Source organism: Thyridium curvatum (genome assembly GCF_004353045.1).
Source record: "Thyridium curvatum strain D216 chromosome Unknown NODE_84_length_182893_cov_82.147506, whole genome shotgun sequence".
In the NCBI taxonomy this organism is placed as follows: Eukaryota; Fungi; Ascomycota; class Sordariomycetes; order Thyridiales; family Thyridiaceae; genus Thyridium; species Thyridium curvatum.
In genome coordinates, this window is record NW_022156839.1 from 55,319 (window position 1) to 74,555 (window position 19,237).

At 55.7% G+C, this 19,237-nt stretch overlaps 7 protein-coding genes across 7 annotated transcripts; 5 read left to right on the forward strand and 2 right to left on the reverse strand.

The window, feature by feature from the left end:
• Positions 1-1,455: 1,455 nt before the first annotated feature.
• Positions 1,456-3,700, forward strand: E0L32_010435 (uncharacterized protein; the record flags this gene model as incomplete). The annotated part of the gene is made up of 3 exons (XM_031133053.1): positions 1,456-1,504; positions 1,577-2,018; positions 2,074-3,700. 3 exons carry the CDS (start codon positions 1,456-1,458, stop codon positions 3,698-3,700), a joined length of 2,118 nt encoding a protein of 705 aa, XP_030989571.1.
• A 390-nt stretch (positions 3,701-4,090) lies between these two features.
• E0L32_010436 (uncharacterized protein) lies at positions 4,091-4,824 on the reverse strand (the record flags this gene model as incomplete). Its single annotated transcript, XM_031133054.1, has 3 exons — positions 4,091-4,210; positions 4,269-4,682; positions 4,756-4,824. 3 exons carry the CDS (start codon positions 4,822-4,824, stop codon positions 4,091-4,093), a joined length of 603 nt encoding a protein of 200 aa, XP_030989572.1.
• Positions 4,825-5,771: 947 nt separating this feature from the next.
• E0L32_010437 (uncharacterized protein) lies at positions 5,772-7,261 on the forward strand (the record flags this gene model as incomplete). The annotated part of the gene is made up of 4 exons (XM_031133055.1): positions 5,772-5,998; positions 6,082-6,707; positions 6,761-7,119; positions 7,178-7,261. The coding sequence occupies 4 exons, from the start codon at positions 5,772-5,774 to the stop codon at positions 7,259-7,261; spliced, it is 1,296 nt and encodes a 431-aa protein (XP_030989573.1).
• Positions 7,262-8,334: 1,073 nt separating this feature from the next.
• E0L32_010438 (uncharacterized protein) lies at positions 8,335-11,952 on the forward strand (the record flags this gene model as incomplete). Its single annotated transcript, XM_031133056.1, has 7 exons — positions 8,335-8,400; positions 8,473-8,647; positions 8,710-9,431; positions 9,502-10,267; positions 10,329-10,799; positions 10,855-11,653; positions 11,709-11,952. The coding sequence occupies 7 exons, from the start codon at positions 8,335-8,337 to the stop codon at positions 11,950-11,952; spliced, it is 3,243 nt and encodes a 1,080-aa protein (XP_030989574.1).
• A 1,015-nt stretch (positions 11,953-12,967) lies between these two features.
• E0L32_010439 (uncharacterized protein) lies at positions 12,968-14,898 on the forward strand (the record flags this gene model as incomplete). The annotated part of the gene is made up of 6 exons (XM_031133057.1): positions 12,968-12,992; positions 13,065-13,131; positions 13,188-13,396; positions 13,455-14,045; positions 14,104-14,741; positions 14,806-14,898. 6 exons carry the CDS (start codon positions 12,968-12,970, stop codon positions 14,896-14,898), a joined length of 1,623 nt encoding a protein of 540 aa, XP_030989575.1.
• Positions 14,899-15,095: 197 nt separating this feature from the next.
• Positions 15,096-15,788, reverse strand: E0L32_010440 (uncharacterized protein; the record flags this gene model as incomplete). Its single annotated transcript, XM_031133058.1, has 1 exon — positions 15,096-15,788. The coding sequence occupies one exon, from the start codon at positions 15,786-15,788 to the stop codon at positions 15,096-15,098; it is 693 nt and encodes a 230-aa protein (XP_030989576.1).
• A 1,469-nt stretch (positions 15,789-17,257) lies between these two features.
• On the forward strand, positions 17,258-19,021 carry E0L32_010441 (uncharacterized protein; the record flags this gene model as incomplete). The annotated part of the gene is made up of 3 exons (XM_031133059.1): positions 17,258-17,312; positions 17,389-17,850; positions 17,919-19,021. The coding sequence occupies 3 exons, from the start codon at positions 17,258-17,260 to the stop codon at positions 19,019-19,021; spliced, it is 1,620 nt and encodes a 539-aa protein (XP_030989577.1).
• Between the last annotated feature and the right edge of the window lie 216 nt (positions 19,022-19,237).

Below are 19,237 nucleotides of genomic sequence, written 5' to 3' on the forward strand. Positions count from 1 at the left end.
TGTCTCTCGAAAATAAGACATGACGGCTCATCGATGGAGTTGAAGTTTAGTCCATTTGAGTTACCAAAAGACAGCCCGCAGTCTGCAGGCGGAAGGTGTTATTTGATGCGACCACAGCAAAGACTTGACGCGTCTGGACGCGACCCCGCAGTCCTGCTGCCGCTCCCGCCCTTGGAAGCCCAGCTACCTCCGCATCACCAATTGATCTTGAGCTCTCTGGCCGGATTCGTCTTGAGCGCATCGTGCGCGATTGAATACTCATTTACATGTCCATGTATTTATATCTATCGTCGATAACCACAGCGCGTGTCGTTATCATGGGTATCATCGTGGATCTCCCCGCCTCTGCTTGCCAAACACGGAGTCCCGCCTATCGTTATCATTATCATCAGCATGAGTGGCAGTGCAACGATGGCACTGTCCATTCCATTGACCGTCTCGCCTTCCTGTCAATACACTATTCGTCCCCGCCTTCCTCCAAGGCATTGTCGGCTTGCGCTTGCAAGGCTGGAGCATGTTCGGTAGGTATTCGTACAAGCGTCTGAGGCAACGCGACTGACGCATCGTCGGGCTGCGCCTCGGACTCGTCTTTAGGCTTCGGCAATTTGGCTAGACACTCCGGGTTAGCAAGAGGCCTCGTTGAGTCTCAATTAGTCTGTACGTACTGGAAGCCATATTGATCGCTCGCAAGACATTGTGCCAATTGGCCATTACCGTCGCGATTGCTGGACGAGGTCAGCCACAGGGAACGCTGAATTCCAACCGCAGTCAATAGTAACTCGTCGTTGCATACCTTCAGTCCCATCTGACAAAGTTGATAACTTCTGCTCCAATGCCTCCATTTGCGTCGCGACAGCAGCGCTGAGATCGCGAAGTTCTCTTAAGCTCTCCAGTTCGGCCTTTTTCTCATTTACGCGCGTGAGTAGATTCAGGTTGGCCGACGTCGACGTCTGACGCATATGAGACGGCGGGAGGGTGGTCCGGGAGGAGTATGACATTGTCGCTAGTTGGCTGATGCTCGCTCGCAGTGCTGTCGAAGTGTAGAAGATGGTCTTCACATCAGGCTCGTTGAACGGCAAGCTGGAGATGCTCAAGTCTGGCGGGGTGCGCCCGACTCCATGAACATTAATTAGCCTTATCTTATCCTGATCCACAGGATCTTGTGTGGTCGGAGACGCTAAGCCTTGGTGGTGGTGGAATGCTGGCACGGGGTGCCCGGCCAACGCCCACACCCCGGTAAACATTCCAATAACGACGTAGCCTAAGCTGGCCGGGATATCAGCAAAAATATTCATCAACACCCCCCCCTTACCTTGGAAGCTACCGAACATACCTCTCCGAATTCTGGCAAGCACACGACCGCGACCAAGAGCTCTTTATAGCTTTGTAACTATCTTGCGACTTTTTGCCCTCTGCCTCTTGTCTCTCCTCCTGCTTTTTTGATCATTATGAATCATGGCGAGATTAAACGAACCACCCGCATCAACAGATAGCCTAGAAACGCGTACGTACCAAGTCCCAATATTGTCGCATAGGACTGAAAGGATTACTAACGATTCTGATTCGAACAAACCAGTTCGGCGCAAATTTCTACGGCAGAACCGCGATATCGCCCGAGTGAATTCCAATCAATCGCTCAAGATCCGTAGTCTCGAGAACGAATGCGCGCGACTCCTTTCGGAGAACCTCGACCTTCGAGGCCAGATTCTGCGCCTAGAGAAGGAAGCTGAAGACAGCTCGGCGCAACGAATTGCCGACCATGCTCTCGAGATCAAGGCCAAGATGGAAGCCCAGCTTCTTGAATGGGGGTCTTTGCTTGCCAATCTTGGCTTGGAGCCGCCCGCGAAAAGGCACTCCCCGATGGGACGCAGGATCGCGAAATCGAAGTCCAGCATAAACCGAAGTCCGGCGCAACGGCGCCCAAGAGAATCAGTCAAAGATGAGGAGGCCCTGGCTATGCAGGAAGGCCGTTTACCTCCCATCTACGAGAACAAGTCGTACCCGAGGCAGACCCTGAAGTATGCGATAATCTTTTGTGCTCCATTGGCCAATTGACACTAACATGGATGGCAGTCGCGACGAAATCCTAGCTCTCTGCGAGGATGCCGAGAGCTCTGCAACTCAATCGCCGGACCTTGGGCCGCCCCCAGTATCACGATATGTCGAAGACGAGCCAGTGAAAGTGGACTCTCCTCCACGACCGGAACCTCCTGCAGATTCACCTGCCAAGGCGGAGGAAACAGTCACCGCAGCGTCACCGGCGCACATTGCTCCAGTCAAGCTCGACTACCAGCGCAAGACGACCGCCGACCTCGATGTAGTTTCATCGCCTTCGAAGAAGCCAAGCCAGGTTGTGTCAGAGAAGAATGAAGGACTGCGGACTGGTTCTAAGAGAAAGTTCGCCGTCAACGATGAGAACGACAGCTCACGGACATCCAAGACCGCGGCATTGAAGTCAAGGTTGAATCAGTTGGGTAACGAGAACCAGATTGCGTCGCAGATCAAGAGCCAGAGGAAGATCAAGGAGTTGCCATCAACCAGGAGAGATACGCGCGACACATCTACATCAGCTCCAATGCGAAGGCCCTTGGCTGTGAAGAGCACGAATCAGGATGTGTCATCGCCTCGGAAACCGACTATTAAGGCCGTTATACCGGATGAGGCTACGAAACAACCTAGGAGCGCGATGGCCAGGGAGAAGCCTCGCGAAAAGATGTCAGTAGTCATCGATGCGACGAAACTGCCGCAACCGCCGCAACCCAAATCTGTGGACATTCACACAGATTTGGAGCCCATCACGCCTTTCACCGAAGCGAACCGTTTGGCTCCGGATACTCCTGACCGGTCGCAGGGCAAGGGCGGATCGCACGACACCCCTCCGCCAGTAGATATCTCTTCCAACGGAGAAACCTCACGACCTAGTAGGCGTTCTAGGGCCTCTGTCAGCTATGCGGAACCAAACCTAAGGGACAAGATGCGACGACCGACAAAGGAACTCTATGACGCCGTTGCTGGAGAAGGTCGATACCTTCAGCGGCACAAGTCAGAAGACCCACCTTTGGAGCCCTCCTCGTCGGTGAAGGTCAAATTGGAGCCCGAGTCCGCAGAGTCGTGGACAAAGCTCCCACCCGCAGTATCGATGGCAAAGGAGGAGCAACGTCGGGAGAGCGTCACTAGTCCTCTGGCGAAGAAAGACCCGTCAAATACTGGTATTACGGCAACCACAACAGGAGATCGCCGAAAGCGGACATCGGCCATGGGCTTCAAAGAGGCGGCGGCCAGTCAGGCTCTGTCCAAGGTCCACGCACGCGCAGATCAGGAGGCGGTGATCACCGCGACGGAAGCCCATGATGAGACGGACCCCTATGAATTTACAACGTCCTCACCAGTGGTTGAAGCAAAGGACATCGTCACGGCAAAGGACAAGTCCGTCGCCGCTCGACCGTCCAGGTCGTCCCGGAGATCGTCGATGGCGCTGCGGGACGAGGGCTCATTCGCCGAGAAAGCAACGACCGCACAGCCAGCAAAGTCTGCGAGCTCCAGGAAGCGCGCATCTCTGGCAGTGCCGAAAAAGCTGTCGATGTTGGACGGGGATGACGAGGCCGACTCGTCTTACGAAGAGCCCAGGCGCTCTGCCAGAGACGGGGGCAGTAATGTGCCGATGGACAGGATATCCAGGAGGAGAAGCATGATGTTATGAACGACTTGATGAATTGTAATTTCGCCCTTCGCAAAGCGTATGGAGTTTGGGATGGGTTTGGGCTTTTTCTGGCCCGGCATAGCAGGTTCTCTTCTCTCGATTCCCGGGCTTGTTGGATAGCATGTGTACATCTTTGTCGAGCCGCGCAGATACCAATTCAGCCTTTCATGTTTGATAATACTTGATAAGAATCTATGCCATTGCAAAACGAAAAAGACGGCTGGCATGGTCCCAGTGGTATCATTACTAGCTGATGAGAAGACCTAATTGTTTCTCACAAGCCTTTTATTTTATATCGGGTAGTGGCAGTCCCGGGGCGTGCGCATTGAGAAGTTCAATCGAGTGACACCTGGAGAGTTCACCAGCCTCAAACGCCTCTCCTGTCACTACCTAGCTGCCAGACGGCTCTACCGGCTTGGTATACGTGACCTTCTCCACCGCGACATTCTCTGCTCCATTGGCATCTTTCCTCAGCTGATATACGTATAGTGTCAAGGAGATCCCTTGTACCTAAGCCACTGATGTCAGCATTGCAAGTCCCTTTGCATGCATTTAGTGCGATACTCACGTCCATCAAGCAGAAGCTCGGCACCACCTCCTCTCCCTCCTTGCTCCAGCCCGTAGAGTACGCGCCCGTCGCGCTTCCGGGATTGACGAAGAACTTGTCCATATACTCGAAGCACTCGAACTTGTGGGTTCCGCCGGACCAGCACAGAACGTCAACGTCGAGCCGGTTCGCCTCGGCGAGCAGAATGTCGGGCTCGCTGCTGACGAGGGTGAAGCCCTCGAGGAAGCCGACGCGCAGGGAGCTGTGCGTGACGACTTGGCTCAGAGGCAGGGAGGTCGCATCGACATCAGACCGGCCGCGGACGATCTTCAGGTCTGGGGCGATGGTGCGCAGGTACTCGTAGGTGTGCTTATCGGTCAGGTTACCCAGGCAAATGGTCTGGCCTATCTTTCCGGGGGCTAGGAGCTTCTTGAACTGTTTTGGACGAGAGAGTGTGAGCATGCTGTACAAGCGCGACTGGCAAGGCGGGAACTTTAGTCGGACTGACCTTGGGAGGGATGTCCAGAGCTCGGTCGGGAATGTGGAGGTCCCCAATGACCAATATCAGGAAAGCCATGGTGATCTCGTCCTTATGGTAAATGCTGCCGCACGGGTTCCCAGCTATCCGTCAAGCTCCAAGCACCGCCTACTGGGGCGCCTCTAGCTGAATGGTGATGTGCGTCGCACTGAGCAACAACTCTCACAGGGCGCATCCAAGTTGTGAAGCTCGCAAGGACTCTGGCTCACAAGTGCAGGTGTCAATTACACCTTTTGAGGCTCCTCTCTCAGGAACAAAGGCCGTATGATCAATGCCGGGCTGGTGTTTTGCAGTATCATGAGAGAGTCGATGGAGAGTAGGTAAGTGAGCTCAAGGCTGCATCTTAGATCAATGCTGGTTGTCGTAATGGGGGATCGTGCGGCTGCAGGTTGCCATTGGCGGTTGCTGTTCCCCACACAGACCGTGGCGCTCCACCGAAGCAGTTTAGCTGGGCCTACCTAGGTACCTAAATGACCCCTCTTCCCTGCTCCAGAGCTTGAGCTATGGTCTACTTACGAAGTACAGTGATGTGGTGGTGCCAGGTCTTTTCGGCTTCGGTCCGCCTCCGACAGCCGGAGCTGAGTCGCTGGGTCCAGCCTCCAAGCTGCTTGCGAATAGTGGGTTCGGGATTGGGCATTTGCTACAGTGGTGTTTTGGGGGGTTTCGGGGAAATCTGCCGATGGTGAGAAGAGTCTTTCAAAGCTACTCTCGGGTTCTAGTCTGCTGTCCCCGTTGCTCTTCTCAGCCTGAAAGAATAAGATCTCACTTGATCAGTCCTGATCCAGACTCAAGTTGGAGACCAACTCGAGTCGCATTACAACAGACCCGCGAATCACAGAAAAGCTGCGCATATGCAGCCGTTTAGAAGTTGCCCCAAGTTGTCACTCTCGGGGCCGGGCAGTGCCGGAACAGGCTCGGCATTACTAAGACGGTGCGCATTTGGAGGAGGAGGGGTGCTACCACGGCGATCGACCACCGCGACCGGCATGGCCCCTCCATCACGCAACTATAATTCCACGGCCAGCCCTTCCGTTGTTGACCGATTATCTCTGGTCTCTGGACATCTTGCCGGCCGCAACCAAACCAACATCTCCAACCTATCTGCAGTCAATCAATCGCGCACCATGTCTTCGCAGCCGCCGCACCCCACCCTGCTCATCCCGGGCCCCATTGAGTTCGACGATGCCGTCCTCAAGGCCATGAGCCACTACAGGTAAATTGATCCTCACCTAGTCCTCCTCGGAGCGCACCCGAGCATGCAATATTGCAGATACTGACCACACTTTGTACTCTTAGCGAGAGTCACGTTGGCCCTGCGTTTGTGTCTACCTTCGGCGACGTCTTGTCGATGCTCCGGAAGCTCTTCCAGACCTCCGACCCCGCCTCGCAGCCCTTTGTCCTGTCTGGCTCTGGCACCTTGGGATGGGATCTGGTGGCCTCCAACTTGGTCGAGGCTGGTGAGAACGTCCTCGTTCTCGGGAGCGGCTACTTCAGCGACGGCTTCGCCGACTGCCTCAAGGTGTACGGTGCCAACGTCGACGAGATCAAGGCGGCACCCGGCTCCAGGCCCCAGCTCCCGGAGATCGAGAAGGCACTTAAGGAGAAGAAGTACAAGGTCCTGACCGTCACCCACGTCGACACCTCGACCGGAGTCCTCAGCGAGCTCAAGAACCTTTCCGCGCTGGTCCAGAAGGTCTCCCCGGAGACTCTTGTCATCGTCGATGGTGTGTGCTCTGTCGCGAGCGAGGAGATCGCCTTTGATGACTGGAAGCTGGATGGTGTTGTCACGGCTAGTCAGAAGGCCATCGGCTGCCCCGCCGGCCTGTCCGTTTCCATGTTCAGCGGCAAGGCTATCAAGGCTCTGGAGAGCCGCAAGACGCCTCCCGCTTCCTACTTTGCTTCGATGAAGAACTGGCTGCCCAGTAAGTCATGTGCCGCCCTATGTGTAGAGTCATACATGCTCACCGCTAGCTAGTTATGCGGAACTACGAGGCCAAGAAGCCCTCCTACTTCGCCACCCCGTCGCCGCAGCTGGTTCATGCACTGCACGAGGCGTTGACTCAGATTCTGCAGAAGCCCCTTGCTGAGCGCTTCAGCAAGCACAAGGAGGTCTCTGACAAGATCAAGCAACGCATCTCTGCTCTGGGCCTGAAGCAGGTCGCCGGCGAGAGTGCGGACCAGGCTCACGGCATGACTGCCATCTACCTGCCCGAGAACGTCAAGGGCACCGATCTGCTGCCCATTCTGGCCAAGAAGGGAGTCGTCTTTGCTGGCGGTATCCACAAGGAGATCGCAACCAAGTACATCCGGTTTGGCCACATGGGTGCTAGCATTGTAAGTCGTTTTTTCCCTAGACTGCCTGTCTACACACCAGGTGCTAACTTGATTATAGCTCCAACCCGAGCGTGGGGACGTGGAAAAGGCACTCACAGCCCTGGAAGAGGGCCTTGCTGAGTGCGGCTACAAGAAGCCGTAGATGCCTTTGGGGGGAGGGGTTGTGTAGATAGATGTCCATGGTACGGTTGGGGAAAAGAGGTACATCTCCTTGGATTATAGACTCTGATAAACAGGACGACGTATAGGAGACCAAAAATCAAAATGAAGCTCGGAAGTGCATCATTCTGCAAGAGCCGGACGAGGGATTTGTGTGAATTCCGCATTTGATTGGTCTGATGCCCACTCCAGCCTTTGCGCATCTGAGCATCTGATGATGACATGCTCTTCCGTACAAGATACCGGAGCTTGCCTAAAGAAAACAACCTTCAAACAGAATCCTAACCGACACATGTTGCTTAGATGTACTTGTACCACTGCCGGAACCATCTATATTTACCTAGATGAAAGGAGCATGACATAATGCATACCACCGAAAGGAGACCCAGGATGAAAGGCAGAGAGCTGAGATGGATTGCGTACATAAGCGGGCATTGAGCTGTATCATTATTAAGCTTAATCAGTGGCAGCCAAGCTCAGGTAGCTGTCTCTCCCCCCTGCTCGTCGCATCAGGCAAGGTCAAGGTAGAGATTACAAGTACACGTCCTGGACGCTTGCCCTGGGCGAGGAGCGGTCGGATGATTGGCTGTCGGCGCTGGCAGGGGAAAACAGTGACGCCACCCGTTATGCGCCAAATCGGTTTGCGCAGTCAGTGGATTGCTCGCGTTGCAGGTGTCTTTGTTAGGCGACTTTTAGGCGCTACCAGTCAGGCGGGAGGTACAAATTCGTCTGCCCCCTCCACTCGCGCCCCGCTCTGCCAGCCTCCCGAACACCACGCGCGGGGGCCTGAAGCTTCTCGACCTGACTGAGCCTTCTCATCACTCCCTCCACCACGCTTTCACCGTCGACAAACACAATCTCTTCACAGTCCTCTCCCACCCTTCCTCTCTACTCCCCCCTCTCTCGATCCCGTCTCCGCTTCCGCTCTTCTTCATCTGCAACTCAGGCGCCTCGTCTGCTTCAGCGAGATCGATTTCGTTTTCCCGACCTCCCCGCTCTGTGCTTGGTTCGTAGTGATACGGCTCCGCCTCTCTTTGAGATTCGCACCCGACCGCCATGGCGCCAACCGTCGCCGAGTTGGACGCCACCGTCCGCACCTTCTATGAAGGTCGCGGAGAGCAGGTAAGCTCTGCTGTTCATCATCGCCCTGCTCTCGGCCTTGACCTAGCTGACTTGTGCCCTGCACTTCCATAGCAAAAAGCTGCCCAGGCCGCTCTGAACCAGTTCAAAGAGGATCCCGATGCCTGGCTCATGGTCGATAAGGTTCTTTCCGAGGCGACATATCCCCAGACCAAGTTTCTCGCGCTACAAGTCTTGGACCATGTTATCATGACGAGATGGAACGTCCTTCCTCGCGACCAGTGTCAAGGTTTGTTTCGTCCGGCAAGAAGCTCCCCCGCCACTTCGACTGCTAACCTGACCTTCCAAAAGGAATCCGCAATTTTGTGGTTCAGTTCATCATCCAGAGCTCAAGCTCCGAAGAATCCCTCAAGACCGAGAAGACCTTGCTCAACAAGCTGAACCTCGTCCTGATCTCGGTCCTCAAGCAAGAATGGCCCCACAACTGGCCAACCTTCATCAACGAGATCATCTCGTCGTGCCACTCCAGCCTGTCGATCTGCGAGAACAATATGATCATTCTGCGACTGCTGTCAGAAGAGGTCTTTGACTATTCTGCGGAGCAGATGACTTCAACCAAGACTCGCAACCTGAAGACCACCATGTGTGCCGAGTTCTCGCAGATCTTCCAGCTCTGCACCGAGATCCTCAACACTGCCACCCAGCCAAGCCTCATCAAGGCCACCCTTGAGACCCTGCTGCGCTTCTGCAACTGGATCCCGCTTGGTTACATTTTCGAGACGCCGCTGATCGAGACTCTCCGAACCCGTTTCCTCGAAGTCCCCGAGTTCCGAAACGTCACTCTTCAGTGTCTGACAGAGATTGGAGGTCTCCAGACCGGTGGTCCCGGCCAAGTTAGCAACTATGACGAACAGCTCGTGAAGATGTTCACTGAGGTTCTTACCACGATCACGACTATCATTCCGATCGCGATGGACCTCAAGACGACATATCCTCAGAGCAACTCGAGGGATCAGGAGTTCGTGCAGAACCTGGCATTGTTCATCTGTAACTTTTTCACCATGCACCTCAACGTAAGTGCCTCCGAAATGCCGAGCTGCTTGATCGAGTTGTACATCAGGGACCCACTAACATTGCAAACAGCTCATTGAGAATCTGCCCAACAGGGACTTCCTGACCCATGCTCATTACTACCTGATTCGCATCTCGCAGATTGATGATCGAGAAATCTTCAAGATCTGCCTCGATTACTGGCTGAAGCTAGTCCAAGAGCTCTACGAGGAGATGCAGTCTCTGCCCATTACTGATGTTAACCCCCTCATGGCAATGGGCACTCTGTCATCCCAAGGAGCGCCGAACCCTGCACTCCTCAACAACTATCCTCTTAGGAAGCACAAGTACAAGGAAGTGCTTTCTAACCTCCGCATCGTCATGATCGAGAAGATGGTTCGTCCTGAAGAAGTGCTGATTGTCGAGAATGACGAGGGTGAGATCGTCCGCGAGTTTGTCAAGGAGAGCGACACGGTCCAGCTCTACAAGACGATCCGTGAATGTCTCGTCTACCTGACCCATCTGGATGTGGTCGATACCGAACAGATCATGACCGAGAAACTCGCTCGACAGGTCGACGGAACTGAGTGGTCATGGCACAACTGCAACGTTCTTTGCTGGGCTATCGGTTCCATCTCCCTGGCCATGAACGAGGAGACCGAGAAGCGTTTCCTGGTCACTGTGATCAAGGATCTGCTTGGCCTGACTGAGATGAAGAGGGGCAAAGACAACAAGGCAGTGGTTGCCAGCAACATTATGTACATCGTCGGGCAGTACCCTCGCTTCTTGAAGGCGCACTGGAAGTTCCTCAAGACTGTCGTGAACAAGCTGTTTGAGTTCATGCACGAGTCACACGAGGGTAGGTCGAGTACGCTCGCTTTCCACAGAGATTACTTGCTAACGATTCTTTCTTGTCGTAGGTGTCCAGGACATGGCTTGCGATACTTTCATCAAGATCGCGAAGCAATGCCGTCGTCACTTTGTTGCCCTTCAACCCAGCGAGCATGAGCCGTTCATCGAGGAGATTGTGCGAAACCTGCAGAAGATCACCTGCGACCTCACCCCTCAGCAAGTCCATACCTTCTACGAGGCTTGCGGCTACATGGTTGCCGCGCAGGGCAACCGCAACCAGCAGGAGCGGCTTCTGAGCGAGCTCATGGGGTTGCCTAATGCCGCTTGGGACCAGATCATCAAGTCCGCGACCGAGAACCCTACCATCCTCCAGGACGCTGATACGATCAAGATCATTGGCAACATCATGAAGACCAATGTTTCTGCGTGCTCGTCTATCGGGCCCTACTTCTACCCTCAGATTGGTCGCATCTACCACGACATGCTGCAGATGTATCGTGCAACTAGCCAGCTCATCTCCGAAGCTGTGGCACGAGAGGGTGAGTGACATCAAGGGAACAGCCTCATGACCGGCCTACTGACTAATTATAACAGGAGAAATTGCGACCAAGATGCCAAAGGTCCGGGGTCTGCGAACCATCAAGAAGGAGATCCTGAAACTCATCGAGGTCTTTGTCGAGAAGGCTGAAGATCTGCAAGCTGTGCGCGCCCAGATGGTCCCTCAGCTTCTGGACTCGGTTCTGGTTGACTACAACCGGAACGTACCTGGCGCCCGTGATGCCGAAGTGCTGAAGGCTATGACCGCCATCATTACTAAGCTTTCAGGTCTGATGGAGGATCAGGTTCCTATCATCATGGAGAACGTCTTCGAATGCACCCTTGACATGATCAACAAGGATTTCTCCGAGTTCCCAGAGCATCGGGTGGAGTTTTTCAACCTCTTGCGAGCTATCAACTTGCACTGCTTCCCTGCTCTGCTCAAGCTGGACAACCGGCAGTTCAAATTCGTCATCGACTCGTGCCTCTGGGCCAGCAAGCACGACAACCGTGATGTCGAGGCTGCTGGACTCAACATGTGTTTGGAGCTTATCAGCAACGTCGCCGAGAAGACCGACGCGCAGACCTCGAATGCCTTCTTCAACCAGTTCTTCATTCCCATCCTCCAGGACGTCTTCTTTGTCCTCACGGACACGGATCACAAGGCCGGCTTCAAGACGCAGTCGATGCTCCTCTTGCGCATGTTCTACTTCATCTCGCCCGCAGACGATACCCAGCCAAAGATCCAAGGCCCGATCTACCAGTCCGACCAGGCGCAGGCCGGTACGAGCAACAAGGAATTCCTCGCCAACTACGTGGCAAACCTGTTGAATAATGCTTTCAGCAACCTCCAAACGTAAGTCCCTCCCCTATCCAACCCAGTTGGACGCTAGGCTGACTGTCTCCTGCAGGGCCCAAATCCAGGCTTTCGTCGAGAGCTTGTTCACCCTCAACACCCAGTACGACAAGTTCCGCCTTAGTTTGCGCGATTTCTTGATCTCGCTGCGAGAGTTTGGTGGGGACAACGCCGAGCTGTACCTTGCCGAGAAGGAGCAGCAAGAGCGCGATGCCAAACAAGCCGAGCATGAGAGGCGGTCAAAGGTCAGCGGCCTGCTCAAGCCGTCCGAGATTGAGCAGGAAGACGATGAGCTGTGACTGGCTGAGGAGCTCAGAACAGAGTTCGCGCCCTCGTACCAGTCAACCGGTCAAGAAGAGCCTTCCTCGGCCAGTGACGGCTGGGAGTTCTACGGCTTGTGAGGACTTTGAGAGTATTCTTCGACCACGTCATGAAGGAACCGACTCCGTCATAGACATCCTCATCTTTTGTTTACGTAATGATACCATTAGACAGCTGCATGTGGCTGTATGCGAAGACTTGTTGGGCGGGCCAGAAGGGCTTCTAAGAACTTGGAGGACATTTGCTTCTCTCGTCGCATTAGAGGCATCGTTCGCAGCAAGGTCAGGGAGCCATGAGAGCCAGGTCTAGTCTGGTCAGGACTGTTGCAGGGCCCGACGGGACAGTGTGTTGGGCGGGTTGCACAAAAAAAAGGGGCGATGGTCTATCAAGCAATTCGGAGGCTGGAAAGCTCTTCCCCACCAGGAAGTTGCATCCTGATGTTTAGATTAGGTAGATGCCTTATTCGTAGGAAATACATGACATCCAGACTTGTAATGAGATGGAACGACTTGGTGCTTCGAAGTGATGCTCGTTTGGGTTGATGGCTGGTATCCTTGGGAGCGACGGACGGACAAGCGGCTGTACTACACGGAGAGTAACGCGTTGATTTCAAAATATCTGATTAGCTCGAATAGGAGAATACATGGATTTTATCATATCATGGATGTGGTGATGCCTGATGCAGGGGAGCACTTAGTGTAGGCGAGGGCGTGCATCAATGTGGTCAACATTGAAATTTAGCGGAACGCGGAGAAGTTATTAATCCACCCCACCTGGAGCTCGGGGGACCTGCAGGAAGCAACTCGAACTTTTTTGAGCGACGAGAAGCACCGCGGGGCACCCAAGCTATCATCAGCGATCAAGTCCAGAGCAGTCTTGCAATTCTTTTAGCTGCCCCGACACTTTTATCGACTGACAGGAGAATTTATTTCACTCGAACCTTTCGACGACCGTTTCCGACCATTTGAGAGTGCAACACGACGTCGGTTCAAGATGCAGGCTCCAGTATTGGTGATGAGTATGGGCCCCCCTAAATCCAGAGCTTCCAACGGTTCCTTGCAGCAGGTCTAATGCTGATGCGATGACGCAGACACCGGGGCCGGTGAGAGGCAGACCGGACGGCGAGCGCAGATGTCGAACATTGCGGCGGCCAAGACGTAAGGAATCATCTCCCTCCACGAACGCAAACCACGGTTGCCTGACAGTTAGCTAGTGTTGCCGACATTATTCGATCGTGCCTCGGACCCAAGGCTATGTTGAAGATGCTCCTCGACCCCATGGGAGGCATCGTGCTCACCAACGACGGGCATGCCATCCTTCGAGAGATCGAGGTCTCCCACCCCGCTGCCAAGAGTATGATCGAGCTTAGCAGGACGCAAGACGAGGAGGTCGGAGATGGCACCACCACTGTCATTATCCTGGGTAAGATAGTACTATTTAAATTCTTCTTTTCGCCTGTATATTTACTAACTCGTATTAGCTGGTGAGATTCTGGCGCAAGCCCTCCCTCAGCTAGAGCGAAACATCCACCCGGTCGTCATCATCTCCGCCTTCAAGCGGGCACTGAAGGACGCTCTCGAGATCATCGAAGAGATTTCCCTCCCTATCGATATTGACGACGACAAGGCCATGTACGGCCTGATCAACTCCTCTATCGGCACAAAGTTCGTCTCGAGATGGTCGGAGCTCATGTGCAGCCTGGCTCTCCAGGCGGTGAGGACAGTGACGTGGGAGGTCGGTAACGGCAAGACCGAGGTCGACATCAAGCGGTATGCGCGTGTGGAGAAGGTGCCCGGCGGCGAGATTGAGGACAGCAGGGTCCTGGACGGAGTCATGCTCAACAAGGACATCACACACCCCAAGATGCGCAGGAGGATTGAGAACCCCAGGATCGTCCTTCTGGATTGCCCGCTGGAGTACAAGAAGGGTGAATCACAGACCAACATTGAGATCACCAAGGAGGAGGACTGGAACCGGATTCTGCAGATTGAGGAGGAGCAGGTCAAGGCGATGTGCGAGGCCATCCTGGCACTGAACCCTGATCTTGTCATCACGGAGAAGGGTGTTTCAGGTACGCTACTTTTACTGGAAGCTTGCTGGGAATGTCGCTGCTAACATTATGCTTGTAGATCTTGCTCAACATTACTTCATGAAGGCCAACGTGACCGCTCTCCGCCGTGTGCGAAAGACCGACAACAACAGGATAGCCAGAGCTACTGGTGCCACGATTGTCAACCGGGTCGAGGATCTCCAGGAGTCCGATGTTGGTACGAAATGCGGCCTGTTCGAGATCGAGAAGATTGGAGACGAGTACTTCACTTTCCTTACCAAGTGCAAGACGCCCAAGGCCTGCACTGTTCTCCTGAGGGGCCCTTCCAAGGACGTCCTCAACGAGATTGAGCGCAACCTGCAGGACGCCATGGGTGTCGCGCGCAACGTCATGTTCCACCCCAGACTGTCGCCCGGTGGCGGAGCTACGGAGATGGCGGTATCCGTTAGGCTCAACCAGCTGGCCAAGAGCATCGAGGGCGTACAGCAATGGCCGTACAAGGCTGTCGCTGATGCGCTCGAGGTCATCCCCCGGACACTCATCCAGAACGCTGGCGCCAGCCCTGTGCGCGTGTTGACTGACCTGCGCGCCAAGCACGCCGAGGGCAAGAGCTCCTGGGGTATCAACGGCGATTCTGGCACGCTGGCCGACATGAAGGAGTATGGCGTATGGGAGCCTGAGGCGATCAAGGTGCAGAGCATGAAGACGGCAATTGAGGTATGTCATTCTATTCTTGTCACTGGCAATTGTTATTTTGCCCTTTGCTAACCTCTTCGACTAGGCGGCATGCCTTCTTCTCAGAGTCGATGACATTTGCAGCGCCAAGAAGGCGCAACCCGGTGTTGGCACCGGTGTTGGTGGAGGCGAAGAGTAAGGGCTGGACTTTGAAATCAGCTAGATGATCGTTGATGTTGTATGTGTGACCAAAAGGCATACCCCCATGTATTACCCATAGAATCGTTGGTAGACTACCCCAAAAAAGGGCGTTTCTCGGGAGGGCTGCCGCTCATGATGAGCTACTCTGCGACCAAGAGACGTGCAATCGATGGTACGCTCGGTACTTAGTGTGTTTCAATCATCGTCGTGGATAACAATGCCGCTGGTCGGCGCTGCCTGGGACCCTGTATCGCCGCCTTCCTGGCTCTCCTTGGAGCCTTTGCTTTCTGCCGCTGTTGACTGCCCGCCCGTCGCTGTGCTGTTTCCCTTACTCGTCCCGTTCCCGTTGGCAGAGGCTTGGTTGTTACTTGTACTTCCGGTGGCGCCCGCCGCCGTACCGCCGTCGCCGTTCTTGCCACCCCCGGCGACTTTGGCCTTGGCCTTGCGGGCCTTCATCTTCTCGCGCTTCTCGCGGTTCTTGCGCGTCTTCTCGTCGTCCCGTGCGGCCTTCTCCTTGCGGCTGGCCTCGAAGGCCTCGGCCTCCTGCTCGCGGCGGAGCTCATCGTCCATGACGCGCAGGCGCTCGTACTCGCGCCGCCGGCTCGCCTTGTAGACGTGGAACTCGCCCGATCCGGCGCCGGCGCTGGACCCCTGCACGTTGGTGACGATCTCCGGGATGGAGGCGGCGGCGTGCGCGGCGCGGCGGGCGAGGGCCGAGGACGATGAGGCGTCGGGGACGCGGATCTGCTGGTCTGGTTTGGCGAAGAGGGCTTCCAGGGAGGCGGCTTGCGCGGCGGTGGGCGTGTTGGCGGCGCGCTGCTTCTTGACCGGCCGCTTGGAGCGGGGGTCGGCGGAGGTGGGGATGGATTCGGGGCCCGGGGCGGACATGGTGGGATCTGTATGTGTGTGCGTGTGAGGTGGGTTGGGAGTATGTGAGTGTCGATGTTGCGACCTGCGCGAGGCTGCCTGCCTCCGAGTGGTTTTGCGCTGGGGGTGTTTGCTTGTTTTGCCCGTGTGGCGGACAGTTTCGTGAGCTGAGATATTGCGGCGTCTAGTGGGGATTGGCGTACAAATCGGACCAAGTGTGCATACAGACACAGGTGGCAGCTCGCTTGAAAACACAAACTCTGGGTGGGTGGTTGGATGGATCGTCAGGGTTGGAGAAGAAGGCTGACGGTGGTGGTTGATGCTAAGAGATAAAAATTTTGGGGCGGCCGATCATGGAGCTTGATTACTGGCTGTCAAGGACGGGGGCCATGCCTCTGTAGCCTTGCCCAGCATTCGGTGGAATGGGTTGGAGATGGACTGAGCCCGGAGCGCTTGGGAGGGAGGATGAGGGAGCTAGCTGGAGGGGTGGGAATACCCCAGCGCTAAGGCTGGGCATGCGCCGCTAGACTGGCACCCTCTGGCGCATCTGGCCAGCGATGGTTCGATGACCGGACGAGGAGGGATGCGCCTGGTTGGCTCCTGCTCGGCGGTTGGGACCAGGGACGCCGTGAGGGTGGCATTGAATCTGTCGAATCGGATGGGCCAAAATCAACTGGCAGGGACGGGGGGCCAAAAAAAAAAAAAGTACAAGTATCAGGTCAGCCACGAGAAAAGCATATGCCCCTCTACTTGTACTAGAGCATGGGCGCCGTGGAAATACAAAAAGAAGCACAGCTGCAATGCCATGTGTTGGTGATACCCAGCTCACTACCTATACTTACCCATCCATATCTTCAGTCCTCAGCAGCAAAACGCCCGTCTCGAGACCCAGCACAGCTATTAATACCCGTAACGGCACTCTAAACAGCCCCGGCACAGCGGGTCGCAAACATTCGCTACGGCCGTCACAACGCCACCTACTAGTCTAATAATCATCGTCGCCCGAGCAGGGACGAGTAAAACAAGGCCGGACGTCTAGGCTCATAATCGAACCCTCCTTCAATATAAAACCACCACCCACCCACGCTGCCCATACGAAAGAAAAAGGATTGGGTTGCACGACACCTGCCAAGCCCGTACTTTACATACTGCATGCCACCAACACTCGCGTCGATCGTGAATCTGTTGGCCGCCTGCCATTCGACCGAGAGCCACCACTCTTTTTGGGCCTTGCAAAGCACTTACAAATTAAGTGACTCCTCCTTCGCGCCGGTCGCCGGAAGGAAACGGGCCCCTCCATCACAGCCGCCACCAGCTTCGAGAGCCAAGACGACTAGTTGATAGTCACAATCCTTCTCTTTCAATCCTCGATCTGGTTACTCGGAACGGAACTGGCACAACGTCTGCACCATTTACTCTGAATCTTTCTGCTCTGTTGTGGCCTTCTGCGTCTTGCTCTTTGTGATACCCCGCCATCGCCATCTCCAGCCATGGCGAAGCCTCGCCTCATTATATTGATCAGACACGCCCAGTCTGAGGGCAACAGTAAGTTTGTCTTACGGAGCTGTCCAGGCACAATCCCGACTGGTTCAATCCCAACTAACTCCCCTTTGCTCTGCAGAAAACAGGGACATCCACCAGACCATACCCGACCATCGGGTCAAGTTGACGCAAGAAGGGTGGCAACAGGCCTACGATGCCGGCCGGAGGCTGCGCGCCCTGCTACGAGCAGACGACACCCTCCACTTCTTCACTTCGCCATACCGCCGCACGCGCGAGACCACAGAAGGCATCCTGGCCACCCTGACCGCCAACGACCCGGACGACGGCCCTTCGCCATTCAAGCGCAACAACATCAAGGTCTACGAGGAGCCCCGCCTCCGCGAGCAGGACTTTGGTAACTTCCAGCCCTGCTCTGCCGAGATGGAGCGCATGTGGCAGGAGCGTGCCGACTACGGCCACTTCTTCTACCGCATCCCCAACGGCGAGAGCGCGGCTGACGCCTATGACCGCATCTCGGGCTTCAACGAGAGCTTGTGGAGACAGTTTGGCGACGATGACTTTAGTAGTGTCTGCGTCCTCGGTAAGACACAATTCCGATCTACCCTGTGCCCAAGGTTGAACACAGTCGCTAACCTGCTACCACGATAGTCACTCACGGTCTCATGTCTCGCGTCTTTCTCATGAAGTGGTATCACTGGGGCGTAGAGTACTTTGAGGACCTGCGCAATGTGAACCACTGCGAGTTTCTGATCATGCGCAAGGAGGAGAGCGGCAAGTACACGCTCGAGAACAAGCTGCGCACCTGGTCAGAGCTCCGGCGCGAGAGAGCAGCGCTGCTGAAGCAAAAAGAAGGCGAAGCCGCCAAGGACGACTCCTCCAAGGACGGGTCGAAACTGGAAAAGGCCACCACCCCGACCCCCACCACCGCCTCGCCCATCGTGCCTCGTCGCTGGGGCGGTTGTCCCAACGGATGCTCCCACGACAAGAACTTCCGGATCCGCTCTAACCTCGCTGACCTCGTCAAGCGCGACGGCGTGAACATCTACCCGGACAACCACAACCACCACACCCACGGCCACGGCACCCCGGCCTCCAACAACTCGTCCTCGTCCCTCTCGGCCCGCCGGCCCGCCGCGCGCCGCTTCGCCTCGGACGAGAGCGGCGGCCTCGACGTCGCGCCCCAGATCGACGTCACGCGCGCCCGCGAGGAGGTCGTGTCGTCGCCCGACGGCACGCCGTCGTACATCTCGGTCGAGGACCGCATGCGCACCTCGCCCAGCGCCGTGCCGCCGCCCCCGCACCAGCAGGACAAGGCGCGGCGGCCCTTTCTGCACGTCGGCCGCGACTTTGGCGGCACCTACAGCGGCCACACGAGCGACGCCGACTCGTCCGAGGACGAGAAGGCGCGGCTGCGCCTCGCGCGGCTCAAGATTCCTACCAACGGTAACGGCAGTAACGGCGTGAATGGTAACGGTGATAGTGCCGCAGCGGCGGCGACAAACGGCAAGTCCAACGGGATGACGACGACGACGACGACGACGAATGGCCACAAGCGGGAGCCGAGCGAGCTGGGCAGGCACAGGATGGCGAACCGGCTGGGCGACTCGCCTGTGAGCAGCGACTACGAGGGCGGTGGCGAGCGCTGCTCGCACTGCGGCGAGGACCACGAGCGGGTCAACGACGGCGATGTGGACGAGGAGCTCGACAGGGCCGAGCGGGAGGACAAGAGCATCGCGGGCAGCGTGTATTGAAAGAAGGAAAGAAAGAAAGAGAGGAGAGGGGAAAGGAAACGGAGTGGAAGAATGCTTTGCGCTCTAGCTTTGTTGCTGGCTGGGCTTTTACATTGGCGTAACGTTGCAGGAAGGAAGATATCACGCACTCCAGAATGATGAGATGAGATGAACTGGAAGTCTCTCGAGATATTCAGATGACAAAATGAGATGAATTTTTTCAAGCACACAAAACTG